The sequence below is a fragment of the Tetrao urogallus genome (genome assembly GCF_951394365.1).
Source record: "Tetrao urogallus genome assembly, chromosome: 10".
Classification (NCBI taxonomy): Eukaryota; Metazoa; Chordata; class Aves; order Galliformes; family Phasianidae; genus Tetrao; species Tetrao urogallus.
This window is the reverse complement of record NC_136823.1, coordinates 14596731-14618779: the sequence shown is the minus strand read 5'-3', so window position 1 is coordinate 14618779 and position 22049 is coordinate 14596731. Positions and strand designations below refer to the sequence as shown.

The 22049-nt window shown below is 40.6% G+C and overlaps 1 protein-coding gene across 1 annotated transcript in view; it reads right to left on the bottom strand.

Annotated features, from left to right (window-relative positions):
* SLC25A26 (solute carrier family 25 member 26) overlaps positions 1-21839 on the bottom strand; it is a gene marked incomplete at both ends in the record, with an annotated part of 81505 nt that extends 59666 nt beyond the window's left edge. The window contains 5 exons of the mRNA XM_079540255.1: positions 2230-2277; positions 3657-3761; positions 18002-18111; positions 20196-20352; positions 21807-21839. Coding sequence (XP_079396381.1) covers positions 2230-2277; positions 3657-3761; positions 18002-18111; positions 20196-20352; positions 21807-21839 — 453 coding nt within the window. The remainder of the gene's footprint in view (positions 1-2229; positions 2278-3656; positions 3762-18001; positions 18112-20195; positions 20353-21806) is intronic.
* Between the last annotated feature and the right edge of the window lie 210 nt (positions 21840-22049).

Below are 22049 nucleotides of genomic sequence, written 5' to 3'. Positions count from 1 at the left end.
CAAAGACTGTATTTCATTTTATTTTTAAAAATATCACTTACAATTTGTTTCATTTTGAAAAGAAAGCGCATTTCACTTGGTAATCATTAATTTCTCATTCCATTGGACAGATTTACCCAAAAAGCAATACTTCAACACAAATCAGTTCTGAAGGATCTTCTATGAATAGACGTAATGGAGAGGACCCCATTCAATTTCCAACAAAGTGCTGCCGTTTTGAGAAAACAAAGTTATCTCTGCAGGGTCACACACTGTGCCATGAATATGATCTGCAAATTAATTACCACCCTGACATATGTCAAAACAAATTTTAAGGAGAATAGTACCCAGTTGTAACCATGTGTTTTATCTACCTGTTAGTATGCAAAATCTGTATTCAATGGCATCCAAATTTATTCATTTATTCAGAACTCCTCAGAGAAATCAAGATGACTCGCTGGCCTTTTTTTTGCCCATCTTCAACTGAAATCAGAGCGAACAACACATGTTTAGTGAGCCAGAAAATAAGTACAGGATGAAGCTGTGGTGGGGTTTGCATCTCACAAAAGCAGGTGTCATTTCTGCAAAAATAACTAATTTCTGAGACACTCAGAAGTGTCAAATAAACTGCAGTGCATTGTCATTTCTCAGCACTTTAGGAAATACTAAATGCGGGATTTCTTATTTTAGGCAATATCCATCTTTATGCTGCACTGCAACAAGATCTGGCCTAAAAACACTTTTCAGTATGAAGAAAGGCTTTTTAAAGTAGAGCTACCGAATACAGGCTTAAAAGCCTCTGCAGTTAGCTTTGTGATCAATGTAACAGAGCCAACAGGTCTGGAAAATAGAAAAAATAATCCAAATCTGACTTATTCGGTTGAGTTATATAAGAAGAGAACAAATCTCCACATTTCACACTGAGCACAGTACGTAAAGAACACTTCATGAGAAGCAGCTGCTATGTTTTCAAAAGCAGCACACCTTGTCTTTTATTTAAGGGCACTCAAGGTGCAACTTCTACTTTGTCAAGAGATGACCTCCTGAGATACGATTTTCCAAGCAGTTCTGGATGCACTGGTGTACGTCAGTGGACAAAAGAAATCGTTGCACACTGACTAATATGAAACAGCCCAGAAAAGACCATGTATATTTTATAGAAATGTTACTGTTAGGAAATGTTTTATATAAAAACAAACAAACCCAAAACAAAGTTGCAAGGAAATCATAAGGGGTAATAAGATGTGATAAACAAGAGTTGTTCAGAAGTCACTCAGATGCCCATATTCAATGTCTGAAGTCAGAGAAGCAAATGCCATCAGCCTGCATGGAGACTCCTGTGGGGAGACCTCAGTTGCCACAGTTCCAGATACATGAGAAAGCACCAACAAAAGCAAAATTCACACCTGAAGCCACGAGGGCACACAACCAACAACAGCAGGATCAGAGCCTCTGCCCACACACCAAATTCAGCGTGCCCAAACCAGGGCAACAAAATGCTATAAGTGAGCTTTTCTACTTCTTTTGTAATTAGTCTCTTCAGTTCACATAGGGTATCAAACACTTGCACGACACTAAGCCTGCAATGGGTAGTACATTTATGAAGAGACTTTAAGTTTAGAAACTATTTTCTGTCAAGAATGCCAACATATTTTTAGCTTTTTTTTTTTTTTTTTTTTTTGCCAATAGAGAAGTACTTCTGACTTTGAGTTAAGTAATACCACATCACATCCACAGACTGGATGACTAAAGGCATTTCTTTCACACATTTGGAGGGCAGAGGAAAAAGAGTGTGCACAATCCTTCCTCTATAGAGATGACAAAATCTCTTGGCACCCACTGGCAAAGACATTTAAAGAAAGTCTAAATCTGTCTGTGCCAAACTTGGCTTCACACCACCAGTTCACCATTCTTGGCATTCATACTTCACAAAATGCAATCACAAGATTCAAGGAAGCTTCCAGTACTTTATGGTTTTCATCACATTAACATATACATTTCCACACTGTAACAATTGAGCAGGAACAGAACCAAGTGACAGAAGAGTAGATGTGTGTATCATAGGTCTTCTAATGCACGTTAGCAGAGTCTATTTAAATTAGAGGCTGGTAACTCACCTAGAATGAAGTATGCTATACTTACAGATTACGGTTAGAGCAACTGAACTCAATTGTACTGCTATTACTTTTTGTTAGTAAACAAAAAAGCAAGGCAAAGGAATCAATGCTTAAAAAAGACAAGTGTATTTACCTCTCTTAATACTGTGCTTTTATAACCTCGATAAAGTCCTTGAATACCCTGTAAACCAACAAAAGAAAGCATCAGCTAGAGAGAATTAGTTTGCCAGAGACCACAATTTACTGGTGATTACAAAGCAAGTATTGCAGCCTTATCAGGTGTCAGACCTGAGCTTCATACAAATTGACTGTATTGATTATAACATATTTATGTATACTGTATTCTCTCATTTACAGTGCTGGTGGGTTTTATGCTCATTTCAAAGAGCACTGTCCAGAATAATCAGTGATAGAGAAGAAAATATACCCTACAGTTAAAACTAGAAGTGCAGGCTAGCACAGTAACATTACATCAAACTCTACTTGTCTAATGTTAGGCAAGTATCCATTATCTCACACATTTTGAAGCTACTCCTCTTCCACTTCAGTAGCCTGATGACAACTTATATCCATCTCCTTGCCTTTGATTTTACCAAGACTTTGCATTTTTAACCAGCTGGGAACACAAAACAATGAAAAATCACTTGAAAAGTACATGCACCATTAATATCTTATAGGACAATTCCTTGTGCATTTTTTCCGAGTCTTGCAGTTCTTTGGTTAGCAACAAAGACAGGGAAAAGAACACAATTTGGAGAGCACCACCTAGAACAAAATGACCAAATCACAGAATTAAGCTCCAGGGATCCTCTCGTGCAGGGCTATCACAGCAGTTTTCATTTAAAAGCAACTAAAACAACAAATGGACCATTAAAGAGTCATATTTATGTCTTCCTTTTCCTGGTTTTTCTACATGGAAATTTGTATAATGTATTTTCAGAAGCCATTTTCTTATGGAATACAACTTGAAAAATGCCCCTTTTGAGACTCATTAAGAACAGTGGTGAATAGGTTTTACACAATAAACAGCATAACTACTGAAAAGATGACAAAATCTTTTTTTAATATATATGCACATTATTTTTTAAGTTATCAATGCTGGAAGGAGTACTCATTTCTCCTAAGGAGCTCTCCGAAATAGTGCCGCTAGAACACCCTCCCAAAGTCTGTTCTACATCCAAGACTCTAAATGCACAGACTTGATGTCCTGCTGTCCCAGACAAGGACCATTTATATATATATCCAAATAGAGTTTGAGGATGCTTTTTCGCCCCTTCCTCCTCTCTTCTTACCTCCCCTTACCTCTTACATAGGCACCCAATATAAAAAAAAGAAGAAAAAGTTGTTTAAAGTGTGCGTGCTTAAGTGCACACACATGGGGAGAAGGTGGAAGTCAGATTTCCTCACATATGCTGTCTACCTCTTTTACCAACAAAAGAATTGATGGAAAAATACCAGGAGAGCACTTCACTGGAGTAAAATTGAAGAAATCCTCCTGTACACGTATAGCATCAGTGAGAAGAACGAAGCAACTCCCTAGAGATTTGTCTCTGAACTCACCTCATGGTACAACGTGTGGGAAAGAATCCGAAAGGTTCCAGCAGAAGGTGAAACCTGGGCCCTTTGCTTGACAACTTCAGATGGAACCCGTATGAGGCACGCAACCTGCAAAAGAACAATAATGTTCAGACAGCAATTTCTTCTGCTGCCTCTTTCTCTCTTTCACAGATACGTCTGGAGTTTGTTCCCAGTGCAGAAACCTGAGAAACTGAGAAGTGTTTTTTGTAATTATGAGTTGAACTTAAAAGCTGCTCAAAAGGAGCTGATGCATTTGTTCTCAAAGCTATACGCTTCCTGAAGAAACATTGTATGAACGGAGAAGTGTAAGTACCCTTGGAAATAACACTTCAGATTTTAAATTCCAAGACAGAAGTAGATGAAGATGAAGAAAGTCACCGATAAAATCCACAGTTTGAAGCTCCCAGCCTTTCAGCAGGCACAGGAAGTTCTCCCCAGCTTTCACAGGCCTCGTCTAGAGACTTGGGACTTAAACCAAACGTCCTCGATAGTTCCACTGTGCCCCCTAGTGACTGACAGCGAGAGACTCTCCAGTTGGTATTAGATGCACACAGCACGTTCAAGGCTGAACACAGAACAAGCACTGGGTTACATTCAAAGTGAAGCATTGGACTCATTCTTTCTATGCAATTAACTAGGGGAGGAAGGCACATTTTGCTGGATGTAATAACAAAACTATTTTCTGCATAATAATATAACCTAACTAGCTCTCAGCTTTACTGAGAACATTAGGCACAGTATTTAAGCATTCACTGCTATGATTTCAGGCTAGAGTTAAGGTTGTGTGAACATAATTTTCTGAAATGAAGATACTGAGATGCCAAAAAGTTACAAGCTTCATCTTTAGAAAAATGCTTGGTTACCAGCACACAACCCTTTAGGAAGAGCTGCTGTTTTCCTCTGATAGCAGAGATTGCTTCAAACAGTGCTGGGATTGGTGGCCAAACACCACAGAAACTGCAGCCCTTTGCCAGGCCTTACACCTCATCAGTCCCATCCCACGTGGGGTCAGCAACTTGCTGTGCTAGATTTGGCTCAGAGAAGGGAAGGTGATCTCTGAGTGCTTAAAATTAAGGGTCACCTAAGAGAAATCTGCATGTGTGCAATGGCAAACCAAGCCACTCACTTCAACCCACACATGCTGCAGAAACGTCCTGCCACACTGCACAGATACACAAGTGCTACAGTAACTTGAATGATCACTTGTGAGTAACACAGTGTAAAGTTTAAGTTACAGTTTCACAAAGAGACTCAGAAAAAGTCTGTTATCCCTTTATATTCCTAGAAGTTTACCAGACAATATCCAGAAGTCATTACAAACAGATATAACTACGGCGCTCCTCAATTCTCAGGGTCAAAAATAACAAGTGACCCCAATATGTCAGGAAAATAAGAACTGTCAAGTTCTTTGATAGTTCAGCATAAATATTTATAGAACTTCATGCTTCATAACACTTCATGTCCTTATATTAGCTTTTTACTCCTTAAAAAAAAAAAAAAAAAAAAAAGTGGAGGCAGGAGAAAAACTTTAAAAAGGCTTGGATGAAAACAATCTAGTCAACCAAGAGCAGGCAGAGACCACAGCATGGCTTTCTGACATCTGGGGTGCTGCAGTTTTGGCAGGAGAGAGGTAGCTACAAAGTGATGTCTTCATTTCCCCCGGACTACTTGGGGAGCCTTGCATTTCAATTTAACTTTGATGTTTCTCCCATTTGAATTCGAGCTTAGAAGGGAATCTCTGGCTGCACAAGAACAAAAACAGCGATTACGTTGTGCTGTTATGAAAGGAAATAAAGGCTCGTGTCATCCAGGCTGTCAGGTTGGCTCCATAGGGCACTTCTTTACTAGAAAAGCCATAAGCTGCAACTGCTAACATCAGGCTGAAGGGTGACATTTTCAGCATGCACCTGAACTTACAATGTGCCACCTTATTTGTTTCTACAAGCGTACCCTACTACCAATAACGATTCAAGCAGCCTTTTGATGTTAGTCAACACTGGTCTTCAGAAGGGAAGTATGCAAAACTAATTTCACACATGTGTTCAGGCCAGGAGGTAAAAGAAAGTGACAGATCAGGACAGACAGATGCAAAAAAAAAACTCTATTCCATTACACTCAGATCTGAATCACTTCAGTGCCTTCCAGGCAGCGCTGAAGAAGTTAGAAGAACACAAGCAATGCACATAGCTACAGTTTGCTTTCTTAGCTAAAGCTCCCCTAAGATAACACTGCACTGAGAGAATACCTATTTAAGTATCCAGATATCTGAACACTGTAAGCAAATTGCCCCTGCGTGAGCAAGGATGAAAGATATATTGCATGGCTGCTCCACAGTATATCTCCACACGTCTGCTTTTACCTGCATCAGCTGCTAGCTAAATAAGTTGCTCTGCACATTACCATAAGTATAAAAGGATGAGTGAGGGAGCTAAGTTTCACTCCACTGTAATCCACAGTAGATGATGCAGGTGCTCATAATTCAGGTGCACAAGGGCAGCTCTCCCCAGCCCATAGCTGCCCACACCTCGGGTCAGTTCCAACAGCAGGTGCTGGTGGCAGCCAGGGCTGCTGGCTACAGTGACAGTACTGCCCAGTGCTGCACAGAAACACTCCTGGAAGGGCCCACGAGGAGACAGAGGCTACCAGGAGCAGGGCTAGAAACAGACACGTGCTGGACAGCAGAAACAGAAACATGGAAAACAAACAGCAACACGACCTCTCACAGTGGGAGCCCATTCACCCCCTAATCACTCAGATTCCAGGGAGAATTTTCTTTTTAAACTCCCAACCGTTCACACACACACAGCCTGCGCCTTCACAGATTGGAACAGTACAACCTGACACACTCTGGGCATTCCTGGTAACTTCCTACTGCTTTCAGGGATGAGTTGATTAATTAACTTTCTATCAGACATCTGTGTAGATAGGAACAGCGGGGGTAGAAAACTGGGCCCCTGGGTACTTCAGCTTACATTAAGGCCTCTGACAACAGCATCCTATGAATAGGGCCAAGCTCATTCCTCCAAGCAAACTTAGAAGCCAGGCTCTCATCCAATCTGCTGAATGGAGCAGAAACAGAGAATCAAGATCCTAGCTCAGAGGAAAAATGAGTACTTCCCTATGAACTCCTTCCCTGTTTACCAGGTCTTACAATACAGTGCTCCAGTTTTCAGTCTACCTCCAAAGCCAGTGCACACATCAGCAAACTGCATGGGCAGGAAGGGAAAAAAGAAAAAAGCTGAAGGATTTTTAGATTCAAGCTTGAAGAAAACAGCTTTGCTTCCAGCTGTGAATTCCAGTTATTAGTTTACACAAAAATATACAGAAGTGACAACATTCGCATCTATTATCTGCCCAGCCTTTTAACACTACAGATAATTCTGAAAAACAACAAAAAACACAGAAATACAAAAGTCCAAAATCATTGTCTAAAATCATTACCACGTTGAACCGATGACTCAAGTATTCAGACTGAAATCTAAGCACATTTGTAATTCACTACCTGGCAATGGCCAGTTAGGAGACAAAAGCTAAAACAGGATTATTTTGTTAGCATTTATCTAGGTATTGCTAAGACATTCTATCTTCCCATTAAACGAAGGTAATTTCTTCTCTGTCGGTTCTGGAAGAAACATTTTAGTTACTAGATATTTCCTGCATGCATCAAGGCTGCCATCTCCTGGACAGATTTATGTTGGAATCAGACTTTCCTGGTTGCTCTGACTAATGTCTCAACTGACCCTGATGAACATCCAGTGTATTTAAAGTCTCAGAAATGCATTGAAATCAACACAAAGCCTCTTCATACGTAATAATTTAAACATTTTGTTTCAATATATGAGAAACCTCATTTCGATCATCCACCTTTTGTCTCCATCCTTCATGCTCCAGGCTAATAACCATTTTCCACATGACTATATTTTGTGCATCACATTTATGCACTTGTTATTAAGCAAATATACTAGTTTGAACACTAACCCTGTTTGCACGATCTGCAGAGGAGATCTATCCAGAAACCTCTGAGAGAAGTCAGAGCAGGTGTTACCATTGCTATTAAGGGCTTATGCAGGCAATTTGGGTATATGCATTGCAGGTGTTACTCAGAACTGGGGACACAGCTGGTACAACACCATTTGCAGCCTTGTACCTCTAAGGGAAGCAGCTTGAAAAAGCATTTCCTTATGCAGCCTGGCACAGATCAAGCACAGCAGATGATCTGGCTCACACAGTTTGAGAATCCCATTAAAGTCTGAGCACTTTTAATAAGAGAGATTATCCATACTCTAAAGACCGAAGTGCAAAGACCAACAGTGCAATCCATCAAGATGCTGGCATTTGATGTGCTGTTGGCTAACAAGCTGATCCATTCTCTGCACTAACAAGGGTGTGGGTGAGGATCAAGACCAAGTTTTTCCTACACAGTAATTAGCCAGCTTGTCTGCTGCAAAGGGGAAGAAGAGCAGTCTAAGGACAGAACTGTTCTGGAATTTATGAGTGCCTGGTGAAGCTTCTCTCAATGACTCTGAGTGAAGTCTCTGACTTACATGTCTAAGTTTGCTCTGAAAACGGGGTACAGAAACATGTGGTGCACTTCAGAAAAACTTTCCTAACACAGAACATTGTATTTATAAAGAATGTTCGTTTTCCTAAGCAGGAGCTTTAATGATTTATCCAGGTGGAGGCTTTAATTGATGTTCACCATATAAGTGTAATTTAATGCTTCAGACAAAATTAAAGGAGCATACCAGGGAAGAGTTATTCTTAAGCATCATTTGCATAAATTCTTAATCTAATAAGAATCTAATGTGCGATGCTGTACAACTTTGTAGCTGGAGAGCAAAGACATTAAACTAAACCTCAGAGTACCTCTGCAAGATAATCATTAAGCCATTCAGGAGAAAAAGCTGCTGTACAGAAAGAGCAAGAAGGGGCTGTGCCTTATCAAAGGACATATGTTTAGGCCACGGTGATTCTGGAAAGAGAATCCCACTCTCACCTTATTCTTGATGGCCAGAAAGATCACCTGCAGCAACATAATGCAGAAAAGCCAAGAAAACTGAACAACTCTAAAATCCAATTCAAGAGGAAGAAGCAGAGAATATTTTTGTTTGTTCTTTTGTTTTATTTATTTGCAGGTGGTTCCCTCCCCCTCCCCCCCCCCCCCCCCCCCCCGCCCCGTTCAGTTTAGTTTCATTTTAAATTTGCTCTGCATTAGCCCTGGCCATACTCCTGCTGACAAAAGCTACCTTACAGTTCAGGCTTGCTTTAGAGAAAAGCACTGCTTAAAAAAGGTTAATAACTGTGACTTAATCCAAGCGTGTCAGTTTCTGTGTCAGAAGCTCCCTTTAAGTAGAACATATTTGCTTTCCCACTCCTCAGACAATTGAATGTAAAATTAAAACAAGAAAGATCATGAACTGCACAGATTTCCTTTGGAACTGAAAAAAAAAAAACAAAAAACAAAAAAACCACACATCTGGGTTCAAGTCAGAGTCTCTTGACAAGCTTAAAATCTGAACTTTCAGCTTTCCATGCCTCTCCCAACTCTGCTTGTAAATTCATGCTTGGTTCTTCAAAGCTCACCAGGACTCTGTTCAGTTGAAAAATTGAGTGTTTCCAATGCATTTTTATGAGATTAACAGAGTACTTCATCCTCCAAATAACTGTACCTAAACTCTGGCCACAACTGCTGGATTGGGAATATTCGATCGCAGTGCAGGTGGCGGGCAAAGGCTGTATGTGAGATCTCAACATGAACAGCCTAAGCCTTCCAACACCATGAAAATTGATAGAAGAACAGGAATAAGTGAAATTCACATTTGTGATTTGGTTTTATACTTTCTTTAAACAGAGAAGCTTGAAGTGCTGCAATTAAGACACCTGGCAGTTCAAACACCAGTTCAGCTAAATAATTGCTGCCCTTTACAACAGAGCAAAAATGTAAGTAATTTGCTGTGAATCACAAGCTCAAGTAAACTCTTCCACACCCTTATCAGCAGACTCTGCTACCAGCTAAGGCACAGTAGACGTGGAACACTGAAGCCTTAACACTTACTTCAGTATGGAAATTGTTCCCACACAGAACAGGATCTGCCTATTGTAAATATATAATCAGCTCTCAGTTTCTGCTGTAAGTGCCAGCCTCAGAGAAAAGAAAAGTGTTCATCTTCAAAATAATACCTCAGAATATGCTAATCTTACTTTTCCCCCCACACTCACACACAGCATGGATGTGCCCTTCCAGCTGAGTTACATTCAGCTCTGTGCAAAGCTGCTGGGGTCACAAACAGGTGACTCCACTCCTAATTTAAAGCCCACAGAGGGAATATGTTATGACTAATGGGCCCTGGATGGGAAAGTTTAGACAACTGCCAAGTCCTCTGTCCCCTCTTTTCCTCTGACTGATACAATAGGGCATTCATTAATTTAACTGCAGTTTCCCTGTATGCTGGCAGGAAACATTTCTTCAAAGAGCAATCTCACCCAGCAAGATCCCTCAGATCTCAGCACTTCCCAGGGCTTAAAAACATACAACTGTAGAGATGATACCATTCGCAGGGTCTGAAACTCTCTGGCATTTGGAAAGTAGGAGCTTCTGCACTAACGTTTGCAACTTCCTCCAACTTTCCACCTTAGATGACTACCTGGAATTTGCACAACTGTTTTGCAGACTGTTATTTCACCCTTCATCATTGCCAAACCTAATCTACCTCCTTATTAGTGCTTTCCAGAGCTCCCTTCTTCCTGCTCCAGAGCATCACCCACACCACCACACCTTTCTTTCTTCATGTAGGCTGTACTGACTGAGCCCAGTGGCCTGAAGTCCTCAGCTGGCTACTTGCCCATCACTCCTTCCTCCCCCAGAACTCTTTGTCCATCTGGATGCCCTAAATCTCATGCTGTGGTCCTCCTGCCTACCTCTCCATCAGCCTTGTCAGCTACACCTTGGAAAACTGACCAGTATCTTCTGTACTCAGACAGTGGGAATTTGTGAAACTCTTCATGGCAAAAAGTTCTGCTATCCCAATCCCAACGGGCAAAGAACAGGGAAAGCCTGTAAGGCTGACAGTTTACACTCAACATTTCTTCATAGAGTACTTCCTACAGATATCATGTAGAACACAAGCCTGCAAAACTAAATCCGTCTTTCCAAGCTTAATCACTGTAGAGTTTTGTTTCCTTTGTCAAACTGAACCTCAAACTCAGCAAAATGTCCCACCGCTTGTATATCTCCCTTGTACTCCAGCACAGACCAAGCATCCCACAGATTTTGAAGTTTCTCAGTATGGTCACAGTTGAATTAAATCCTGAGCAGCAAAAATCTGACAGCTGAATAACTTTGAAGTTTCAGTCTTCATTTTCCTTAGCCAAGCTGATGCTTGAATCAGTTACTACCACTTCTAAACACAAAAAGCCTTAAGGCTGAGGAAGGGAAGGGCCTTAATTCAATGTACAGAATGGTCTGCCTGATCCAATCTATCCCTGTAACAATTTCACCACTGTGAGCCTGCTAAACCTATTTTAAAAGACTTAAGGAACTAATGACATCCACCAGCCAAACAGTTCTTTCAGCAAAAGCTCCCTTCCAGACTTGTGTAGTGCGTCTCATCCAGCATAAAACTGTTTCCAAAGAGCCAAGAGGGGTCAGACTGTGTTACAGGAGGACAAACGTTAATGACATTTCAGGCAAGAAAACACAGGCAATATTTTCTGAAAACACATTAAGTCTCCTGTTGAAAGATGACTAGTATTTTACAATGTGCTCAGTCTCTTGGGGTTACATTGGCCCAGAACACGGAAATTTCAACCACGTTGTATTTTATCGAGTATTTTCCTTTAATTGATCCCTTAGTCTTTCCTACAGCCTTTTCCTCTTAAGAATTACTGGTTTGCTCACATACGGAGACGTTCAGAAATAGCTGACAAACCCTGAACATAACCTTACATAGGAATAAACGTACCTTACTTCAAAGCTATCTCAGTCTTTTTCAAAGCTGACTCTGGCAGAATATGTTGCAAATCAGGAAATATTGATAAATTATTTCTCACTTACACTCATCAAGTCAAATTAATTTTCCTCTATAAATGAGTTTCTTGAGCTACAAATATTTTTACATCAGCTGAGTATCAGTTCTGGGATGGCAGAGCTAAGAAAAAAAGATGACAACCACCACCAAGCTTCTACCCTGCAAGTAAAAGCAGCATGTCCTTTTGGCCTGGAACTGAACTGATAAGACAGAGTGGTCTGGAAAGGGCAGTGGATGAAGAAGAGGCAATACATGCAATTAAATGCAGCATACAAAAAAAGATCAGCTGGGTAGCTGGTCAGATGTTTGACAGTTATTTTGCTGTTTCAGACTTTAATTGTGTGATGAATTTGTTGGCAGCATTTGTGAATCCATGCCTCCATTCGTCTTTATTTACAACCAATTTCCAGATGCAGTTTTAATTTGAGTTCCCATCCACTCTGCTTCTTCTCCCCTTGCTCTTAATGGCATCAGTCTCACAACCATCTTCCAACCATCGCTCAGCTGTGCTTCTGCATAAAAGCCTGGCAAAAATCCTACTGCATCTGTATGGCAGACCCAACCTCACCTAGATTAATTTATGAATATCTCAAAATCCATCACTATTAATTTAAGACCACATACATTGTGCATTCCCCACCACTGCTTGTCTTGCCAGGGTCGGCACGTTCCACTGCTCAGTGTCTGCATGCAGCCAGATGTGTACAGCCTGAAGACTCAGTCAGACCCCAAGTGACAGGCCCTGATCACTGAAAATAGCAAAACAAAACACACACGTAGTGCAGAACTGCTGTCGAACACTGATTACTTTCCAACTTTGGGTACCTTGAATACTTCAGTCTGCCAGCCCATACTAAACTGGCAGTGAGGAGACAGAACGCAAAGCAGAAAAAAAGCAGCTTTTGTTCATTTCTTAGTTCAGTTCCTAGAAAAATGATAGTTAAAAATTCAAAGCCATTATCCCAAAGTCTAGACACATTAAGTGCTGAATCACCTCTTTGCTCCAGCAGATGATTCTTGACTTAGAAGCAACTCTCCCTAATGTCCAACTCGCTTGTTGAACCGAAACAGACGCATCTTCCAACACGTTCTCTTCTGGAGTTTCAAACTGCTAAAATCTTAGCTCCATGTCTGATGTGAATGGCTGCGCCATCTCTGTCAGATTGGACTCCCACAAGTTGGTCTTCTACAGCTTACAGTGCTGCAGACACCCAACTAATTAACCTGCTGGAGGGGCTTTTGTGACATTGATCTCTGTGGATTTGTCTGGCTCATGCTTCTGTGTTCTCCTCAGAATGGGCATTAATAGCCACTCTCCCCTCTGACCTACACAGCCAGTCTAATAGAATCCATATCAATACACTTCTAGAACTAATTAATAGATTCAAAAACTTAATGCCAGGTCAAAGGGAAGAAGAAGGGACTAGTAAGTGGACAGAGAGATGGCATGCCTTTATCGCATCTAAAATGCATCTTTTTTTTCAGAAACAAAAAGAATGCAATAGAAAACACTCACTTCCCTTCTTTTCAAAATATCATTCTACAGAACCGTGATCTACAAACTGTACTTGCTTACATTTGGGCTTGCTCCTTCTAAGAAACAAGTTAGAACGAGTAGGGGAAGCTAGCTGAATTCCCCAGAGAGCTAATTCCTGCATGAAGAAGCCTTCCTATTTGACACATCTCAAAAGCAGATAATACAAATCCAAGTTATTAATACCGAGGGTCAGATGCTAATCGCAGATGAACCACACACTTTGCTCTTATCACTGCAGTTCTGCAAATGGCAGCAATCTGGAATAACACAAAGGAGATTGGGATTTCACCTTGAAATACACGTCCTGACTTTGACCTGTGGAGCCACAAAGCGACAATGACACACCTCCCAGCTACTTATTTAAGCAGAGATGAGACAGTGAAATGGATACATAAATACATGCCTAAGTTTTAGTTACTTTTCTCTTGAGTCTGCTGCTGCTGCTCCTTTGTTTATTTTATTTGAAGTATGACAAGTCAGCCATTCTCATGGCCTCACCCCAGCGAAAAGACAAACTTGTTTCAATTTAAATGTATTTAACATGCTTCACTTCTCAATTCTGGAAAAACAGTTAAGTGTGAGGCTAAGCCATAATTCCTTATGTTGAAGCCAGCCAAGTCCATCATTTTTGGAGGCAGCAGTTCCTACCTAAACATTCAGAGCAGTCTCTGAACACAACTGAGGGCTCCATCTTTCCCTATGAGCTTCATGCTCCAGCAAAGCCTGGAAGATAGCTTGAAGTACAGCGCTCTTGCAGTCAGACCAGAAATGCCTTTCTGCACCTGAAAGCTTGTCCAGTATTTATATGAGCTGTGTGAGCACAGTGCACAGACATCGAAGGCAGGATGGAAACAAGAGAGCTGATGAAGCCACAGCATTGGGACTACATCAGCTTAAAAATTAACAAGCAAATCAATGCAAGCATAGACTCACTAATATGACTAGGAAGCTTTCAGGGTCTAAGCTACTCTCTGTCTCATGCTATCACATGCTGTGAAGGCACACCATCTTAGTGCAAGCAACCCGGGATTTCACAACCTTGGGGAAGTCAGAAAAACAGTAAGATCAGACCTGATGTTCATAAGCCCCGAACTTTCACCAAGTATCCTGCAAAGCTCAGATCGTAACCATAACAATACCTAAATATTAGATGGAAAAGGCTGCTGTCAGCTTGCTTCTCTAGAATGTGATCCAAACAACTTTATTCTCACCTCCGTGGAAAAGCCAGCAGGATGTAAAATTAACTGCGCTGAATCCAAGCACTTTGGCACTCATGAAGGAAACCTCATCAGCCAAACTGGGACAACTTTAAACCTGTCCCATAAAACCACATTTGTAGGACGCTGGCGAGGGCAGGCTGATTGGCAAAGAGAAGTCACAAGGGTTTCTTGTAGTTAATAGCATACACTACCATCCTACACCAAAATTAAAAACAAAAATCTTTACAAATTTCATTAACTCAGGATCTGTAAAAAGCACCGTTACTATAAAACAGAACACAGGGAGGTTAAAAACACTGCTCCTTCCCAGAGTTATTCACACTGCTCCACTATATGAAAAGTAAAATTTTATAACATCTGGTTTTCCTTTCCACCCACTATGATATCATGTTTTCCAAGCACATTTTGGCAGCTCACTGTAAAGATACAGGCAGACTAAACATGGAGGACAAAGTCAAATAAAAAGAACCTAAATAAATAAAATTCCAAAGCCCTGGATGCAGTGTTTCCTATCTCCAAATTTCAGTTAGACAAACAGCATACTAAGGGTTCCCTTCCCCCCCTTCCCACTTTGGTAACTCCTGTATTCCTCAACCTTCACTCTTCCTTGAAGATACACTGCACGTACCTCCTCTGGAGTTTTAGTTGTGTCTTTTTCAGTAATTTCTGAGATACCCAATTCCTCTACATAGTGAGACTCAGTTGAAGGGAAAAATAATTGTTTAACAGGGTTACATGTTGTGTGTACTTTATCTCATTCCTGAAGCTGAAACATTATTATCATCATTGTCACATTACTGACTGTGAGCAACAGCAAAGAGTAGCTCTGACTTTAAATAACAACTCCTAATTAACTGATTTATCTCATTATTACCATGCTTTGATGCAGCACTTTCTATATCCTCCATTCCCTATGTTATTATCTTTAGCTGCGCACATATAAAACACAAATTAGTCAGCATTAATATTCACTAAGCTTAGAGGTATGCTGACATTTTACTAATGCACAACAAGGTAGCTGACTCATTTATGCTTGCCAGGGAATGACCTGCAAGCCTAGAAATCCGGTCTCCATTTCTCAATCCTAATATCTCTGTTTTGTAATAAAAAAAAAGTTTGGAAATGGAAACAGACATCTCTTTGGCTTATTATTTGATATAAATTGCTTTGAAATATGAAAGTAATTATTAAAGCATACAAAGGAGGGAAGGTTTGTGTTCAGCAACAACAAAGAAAAGCTGACAAACTGACAGTCCTAGTGGTTATGCCTTGGTTAAAGCTGAATGACTGATCAACAACACCATAACTTTCACACTGATGCAACCTGGAATAGTTTTTATATATAGATAGATAGATATCAGTTAAGACTTTCTATAAGAGCAAATGTAATAAAACCAGCACTACACAAGATCTTATGTTTGTTGTAGCAAATCTCTAAATCCCTACCTCAATTATTTTTACAGCTCAGTTCTCCCATCACATCAAGTGAAGAAAAGCAAGCAAAAAGCAAAACCTTATTAGTTAAGAAGTGGCTATTACAACCCCATGATTTCCACACTATAAAAAAAAATAAAAAAATAAAAAAATAAAAAAATAAAAAATCAGACTACCGTTTTAAAGGCTATCATTATACATTTCTCTGGCCTTAGGGTAGCAAGAGACAAACAGATGAAGTTCAGGTAAAGGCAGCCCCGAGCAACTCATTTAGCTGCATCTCAGTTTGTCAACCTGAAAATGAAAGCAGTACGTGCCTGATGTGTAAGGAGAACACAGACCACCCTGGAATGTTCAAGCAACAGGTTCTGTAATTGCACAAAGAAGTTATCTGCATGCAACTATTCTTTGGTTGATAATTGAATTATCCAGTTGGTTCTCTTACAGAATACTCACAGAGAGGAAATATACTAGAAATAATCCACTTGCAAAAGAAGCCAATTTTATCACAGATCACTGGCACATTTTCATGAATCCAATCATTTTATTCGATTCCAAAACAGCACTCCAGAAGCTTAAGACCTCTTAGATCTGCTGTTCCATGCCGTTTCAAGCAAACAAGGAATTTCAGAGCTAGGCACTATCATATTCTTGCTGATTCCTAACAGCCTTTATCGGATTTCCACGGGAATAAAGCCTGTGCAGTGCCTGAAGATAGAAGTTAAGCTAACAGAGCAGACTCTCAGCAAGATAAAAAGAATCTGCCCGAGGAGACAACACAGATGTATCCCACCGACCCCTCAATCTATGATGATCTACCTACTCCTGCTCATAATCACTACCAAAGCAGTATGTTGCATTCACCTATCTTAATGAGCCTGGTACGTTAAATTAAGCTCACTGTCTAAGACCGATCCAGTCTGATCAGTATCATTTCCACAGAAAAATAGAAATTACTTGGGAATCAAAATTGAAACCATGGAGAGTAAGAAGAGCTGAACCACATCTCGTGGGAAGCAGCTTTGCCAGGCTGCTATTAATTCTGTAGAGCTCGCTGTCCTTCCTTAAACCGGTGGGAACACAGCAACTCACACCCCATTTCATCACTATAATGCCAGGAAACACCCAGAGTCACAAAAGCAGGAATAGGGAGTTGAACAGTGCTGGCAGGGACAGAAGTGGACTGTTTAGAGCTGAACACCCAGCCCCAACACTGCCAAGGCACTGTTCCAAATCTGCTGTTAAAAACAAGAAGGATATCTAGAGAAAGAAAGGTTTTGCTGATGGTGGAAAACATTTGATCCAGCTAATGCAAAGAAACTCTGCTCTTTTTGTCTGCAAGAAGGAGCAGAAACAGCTCAGAAAAAGGAACAGAAACTTCAGAAATAGATTTTAAAAATGCAATAATCAAGCTAGTCTGTGAATTTGGCCTCAAAGGAAAGGCAGCCCCTAGGCTGCAGTACAGAATAGCATAAACCAATAGACAAGCCTGCATCTGGATCAGGCAGGAATGGAAGCTTTGGTACTTTTCAATCACATTAAGAAGCATTCTCTTTCCACACTAGCTGCAGACTGCAAAGGAAGTTTCCTTCTGTTACTGAATGTCACATATCAGCTCTTGCAGAGCTAAGCTTTCAGCTCTGTGGCTCTATGGACTGTCCAGTCATCCTGACATGGCACTTTGCTCTAAGACAGGCTCTGTCAGGAAAGCAGTACGTATTATTTGGTAAGTGAAGTTACGTAGCACCTTACGGTTGTAAAAATAAAAATCAACTGATGCTGAATGGCTGTAAAACCAAAAAAAAGCCTTCTAGAAAGTTAATGCTGATGCATAATCACTACAGTGTGAAGGTACATTCATATTTCAGATCAATGCAAACTTCCTCCATCTACTGGCTTAGCAAAGTTCACCAGTAGGTCTACTAACCCATACATATACTCTGTCAGAATTCTTTCAAATGCCAGAATTTCATTAAAAATAAATATTTTTCCAAGAACTGTCAAGCACCTGTATGTCAGCACTCCAAAAAGACATGGCACCAAACCTCAGTTTTTAGAGCTGGTTTCCACTCCTCCCACACAGGCACAGTACATGAACTTCTTTCTTACCACTTCCCCAAAGGAGGCAGCCACCATGTGTGTTACTGGAGTCAAGTATGACGTAGAGTCATGGTGCAGCACAGATTTCACATTCTCATAGGTGATAAAAAATGCAGCAGCTGAAATTTAAACATACTTGAAGTCATTTAAGTGTTCCTGCATTCCTTCATTACAGAACTAGCACAAAAACATTTAGAGGTTGATTTTGTCACCTATTACTCTAAAAACACTTTTGAAAACAGGGTATTTACTGCCCCAAAACAGTACCAATACATAGAAGCAATCTGTAGGGAAATTCCTTCAGAAGTTTATGCCCCCAGTTATGACTGGCAAACCCCCTTTGATGTCAAAGGCACCTACTGATCTAAGAAGTGCCAGAGCTTCAGGCAGAACTTAGAATTAAGATAAGGAAAAATGCTTTAATTAGTCACGACTGTCCAGCAGGTTTTGATAGGTCGTATCTTCCATGTTTTCCCACATAGGTGGGAAGGGCAGAAAGGAGATTGTTCAGTCCTGGTTGAATTGGATGGGTGACCTTTAAAAAGCAAAAAAGCCACCGAAGTGTTTGATGCAAGCATCTGCTATCTCACAAAACAGTTTCAGTGGCAGTTTTCAGTAACTATTTCTGAGCTATGATCAGATTAATATTTTGTATCTTAGCTCCAGAAATAAATTCTTCAAAGCTTCTGAAGGACTCTCAAAATTCCTGTCCAGTGGACAGGAAACACAGAAAACTAAACCAAGCATAGGAACATAAACAGTGTTTATTCACAGCAACAGTCAACTACAAAGGTACTTGTACCCTAAGGGTTACTCCTCCTAAAGACAATTTTGGTTTTCAGTCATATGCTGGAAAGATAAAACCACAGTTCAGATTTTGAAGATGTAAATCCTGAAAAAACTGACATGTCTTGCGGGGGAACAGATTTTAATTGTGAAGAAGGACTATGTGAATTGCCTTCTGCTAATCAGAAGATGCTTATCACCTCAAAAGAAGATAACAGAGCAGACAAGATAAAGAACTGAATTTTTTATATCATCTTAGGAAGGACATCAAACATCTGAAGGTGTAAAGGGATTTGTCAGCAAAGTTCTCCTAACATTTGCTATTAACAGCATAACTTGGTGGTTTTTCTTCCTTCACTACAAAGACAAAATGGACAAAGGCATTATGAATTTTAGATGCTTTTTCTCTGCAGGGACAAACATTTACTTTTTTTTAAAGTTTCAGTTTCAAAAGAATTCCTGGTACCTTCTGATTTTAAGTGATATTGAGCTGTTTCTTAGGGAGAAAAAAAAACATGATATGCATAGCATCCCTGAGACATTTAGTGTAAAGGCCTCCAGTGCTCAAGCACTTCATGATTTATTCAGATGAATTCTGATGCATTTTCCATGCTGTCATGACAAAATTGTGCAGGGCAAGCACAGCTCATGTCCTGGCACCTCAAAATACCCTGATTAAGTAGGAAGCAGCACATAAGACAAATCCAGGAACACTTCCAAAGAGTAAGAGACTTGCAGGAAAGCACCAGCAACATTTAGCACAAGCAGTTATGTACTACTTGCCCACATGCAAACTTCAGAGCTCATTTAAGATATGCCTACAGCACTGGGGTATACTAATCAGTCAATATGTAATACTCTCACCACACTGAGGTTTATAATAGTAGGACTGATGCAGATACTTAACACAATAGAAAACACACATGAGGAAAGGACCAAACCGAACCCACATGAGAGATGTATACTGCCCATGACACAAGCAAGCTACTTCAAATCCAGCTACAGACTCCAGATCCCACTCACTCCCTGTCAAGAGTCACCGACAGGGAACTATTCAAGTCAAAGCTTCCAGAAAAGTTAACTACAGTGTGAAGCCAAAGTGGATTAATTAAACTACAATGAAACCCTCAAATATGAATTGCATCTTTGCAAGCATTCCTGTTTGGGCAAGTTCCATGCTGAAATACAGCACTAAAGTCAGAAGCATAACAGAGTGAGTGTGCAGCAGCCTTCCTGCTAGGCACGCTCAGAGAGTTTCTCAATGTCATACAACTCTCAAGTCTGCTCTTCACAGCTGGATGTTGTCTCACAGAATCCAAACAGTCATCTGCAGGAGAGGAAGCCACAGACATGAGTGTCCTACTCGATGCAAGTACCCACTCTGAGGAAGACAAAGCATAATCCAAACAAAATTTACCATTTGGAAAGGATCCTATAGCAGTGGAGGGAACGCCAGCATAGATGCCACGAAAGCCACCAGCTTTCCTAAATCCTTGGGGACTTTGCAGTCTGGTTTTTACGGTATCCAGAGGAAAAAGGATCAAGTCGACAAAGACGCCAGCAATTCCACCAGCCTTCATGATAAAAATCAGAGAGTAAAGTACATTAATGTTCACAGGAGTTAAGTTACAGAGCTTACCTAAGCAACTGAAGCACACCAAAGCCAAGATGCTATTGAGTATAGTTTCTGAGGTCAAATTATAAACCGATAGTCTTACCCAGAGCCTGTCAGATCACTAGCTATAACAAGAGGAAGAAAAGTCACAGCATTTGACCACTTTGTGGTAATTTTGAAATAATCTCATTATGCTGAAAAGCACAAGCAACCAGTGCACCACTTATTTACAACACACAAAATCAAGACAGTAAGTGCCAGTTATCAAATTGCCACAGAACAAAATGACCAATGCCTCTAGGAAGCCATGTGATAAGATCATGGAAAACAGAAGCAATTCTGCTTCACCTTCACATTTCCTAGCCAATTTCTTCATTTATGGCATTCCTGCTCAATTTCCTTTGCTGAACAAAGCATAAAGTAAAACTATTTTCTTCTGTTGACAAAAGCATACAGAAAAAGAAAAAACATGTTTTCACAATCATAAGGAAAGATGTTATTTCCCAAAGCAATTCTTAATACCAAACTGTAAAAGCAATTTCAAATAAAGCTCAATCTTTCTTAGAGCTTGAGTCTCTAGTTGACTTTATTTATAAAAGAGATTCCACAGACTGTGACTGATTGGTAAAGAATTACTTTCCAAAAACAGGAGGAAGGGACTTGAATAAATTGAAGAACTCAATTAAAATAATTTTTAAAAAGCAATAAACCACACTTCTAGTAAGTGTTATTTATTCATTGTGATTCGGAACAGCATAGTTTGCTGAAGTAGTGTAGCACACAAGAAACAAGCATAGATTTCTAATTCTACCTGAAAACAAATCATTTTGGACTCTATTTTACTTCAGTGCCAACAAAGGACTCCGAGAAGTATCTACCACTGGAGTTCTAATCAATAAGTTAATTACTCTTCTAATCTACTTAGCTATTTTGCATGCATTGATTTTTCTTCACTCTTTTTCATCAAAATCCTCATCTGCTCAAAACACCATTGATCAGATTTAATCTGACTTCACCAAGCCACCTGCTAAACCATGAATCAAAAGTGATTGCTTCTTCAGATCCCCAACTTCTGTATGGCAAAACTTAAATCCAAGAAGCAGATCACAGAGCACCTGTGGCAGGATGACAAGACCTATCAGCAAAACAGCAGTGACTTTAGTAAACAAAACAAGCAAATTGCACCTTCTTCCCTGCCTCTTAGCAACACTAGTGCTGAGAAGAGTAGAACAGCGTAAAAAAACAAAACAAACAAACAAACAAAAACCACCCTTATGAGGAGCTGAGCATCGCCATTAAAGCAAACTCCAGCAACACAGGGTGAAATCAGGCCCTACGCGCGGCCTGCAGCGGCCTAGAGACACTGCAGAGGCGTCACCATGACAACAGACAGGCCCCGGCCCAGGCACTCACCGCCAAGGCCGCCCAGGACTCTCGCGGCTCCATGCACGGACGGCAGCAAGACGTAGCAACGCGGCGTGGCACGGAGAGTCTATCTCCACCAGGGACAGGACGGAACTGAACCCTCTGCCCAGCCGACCTCTAAGCACACATGGGCGCGGCCATCTTGTTGCCCCCGGGCCGTGGTCAGGTGGGCGTGTGTCGCCACTGCGCAGGCACCTGAATGCTGCGCATGCGCACGGCGGGAAGCGACGG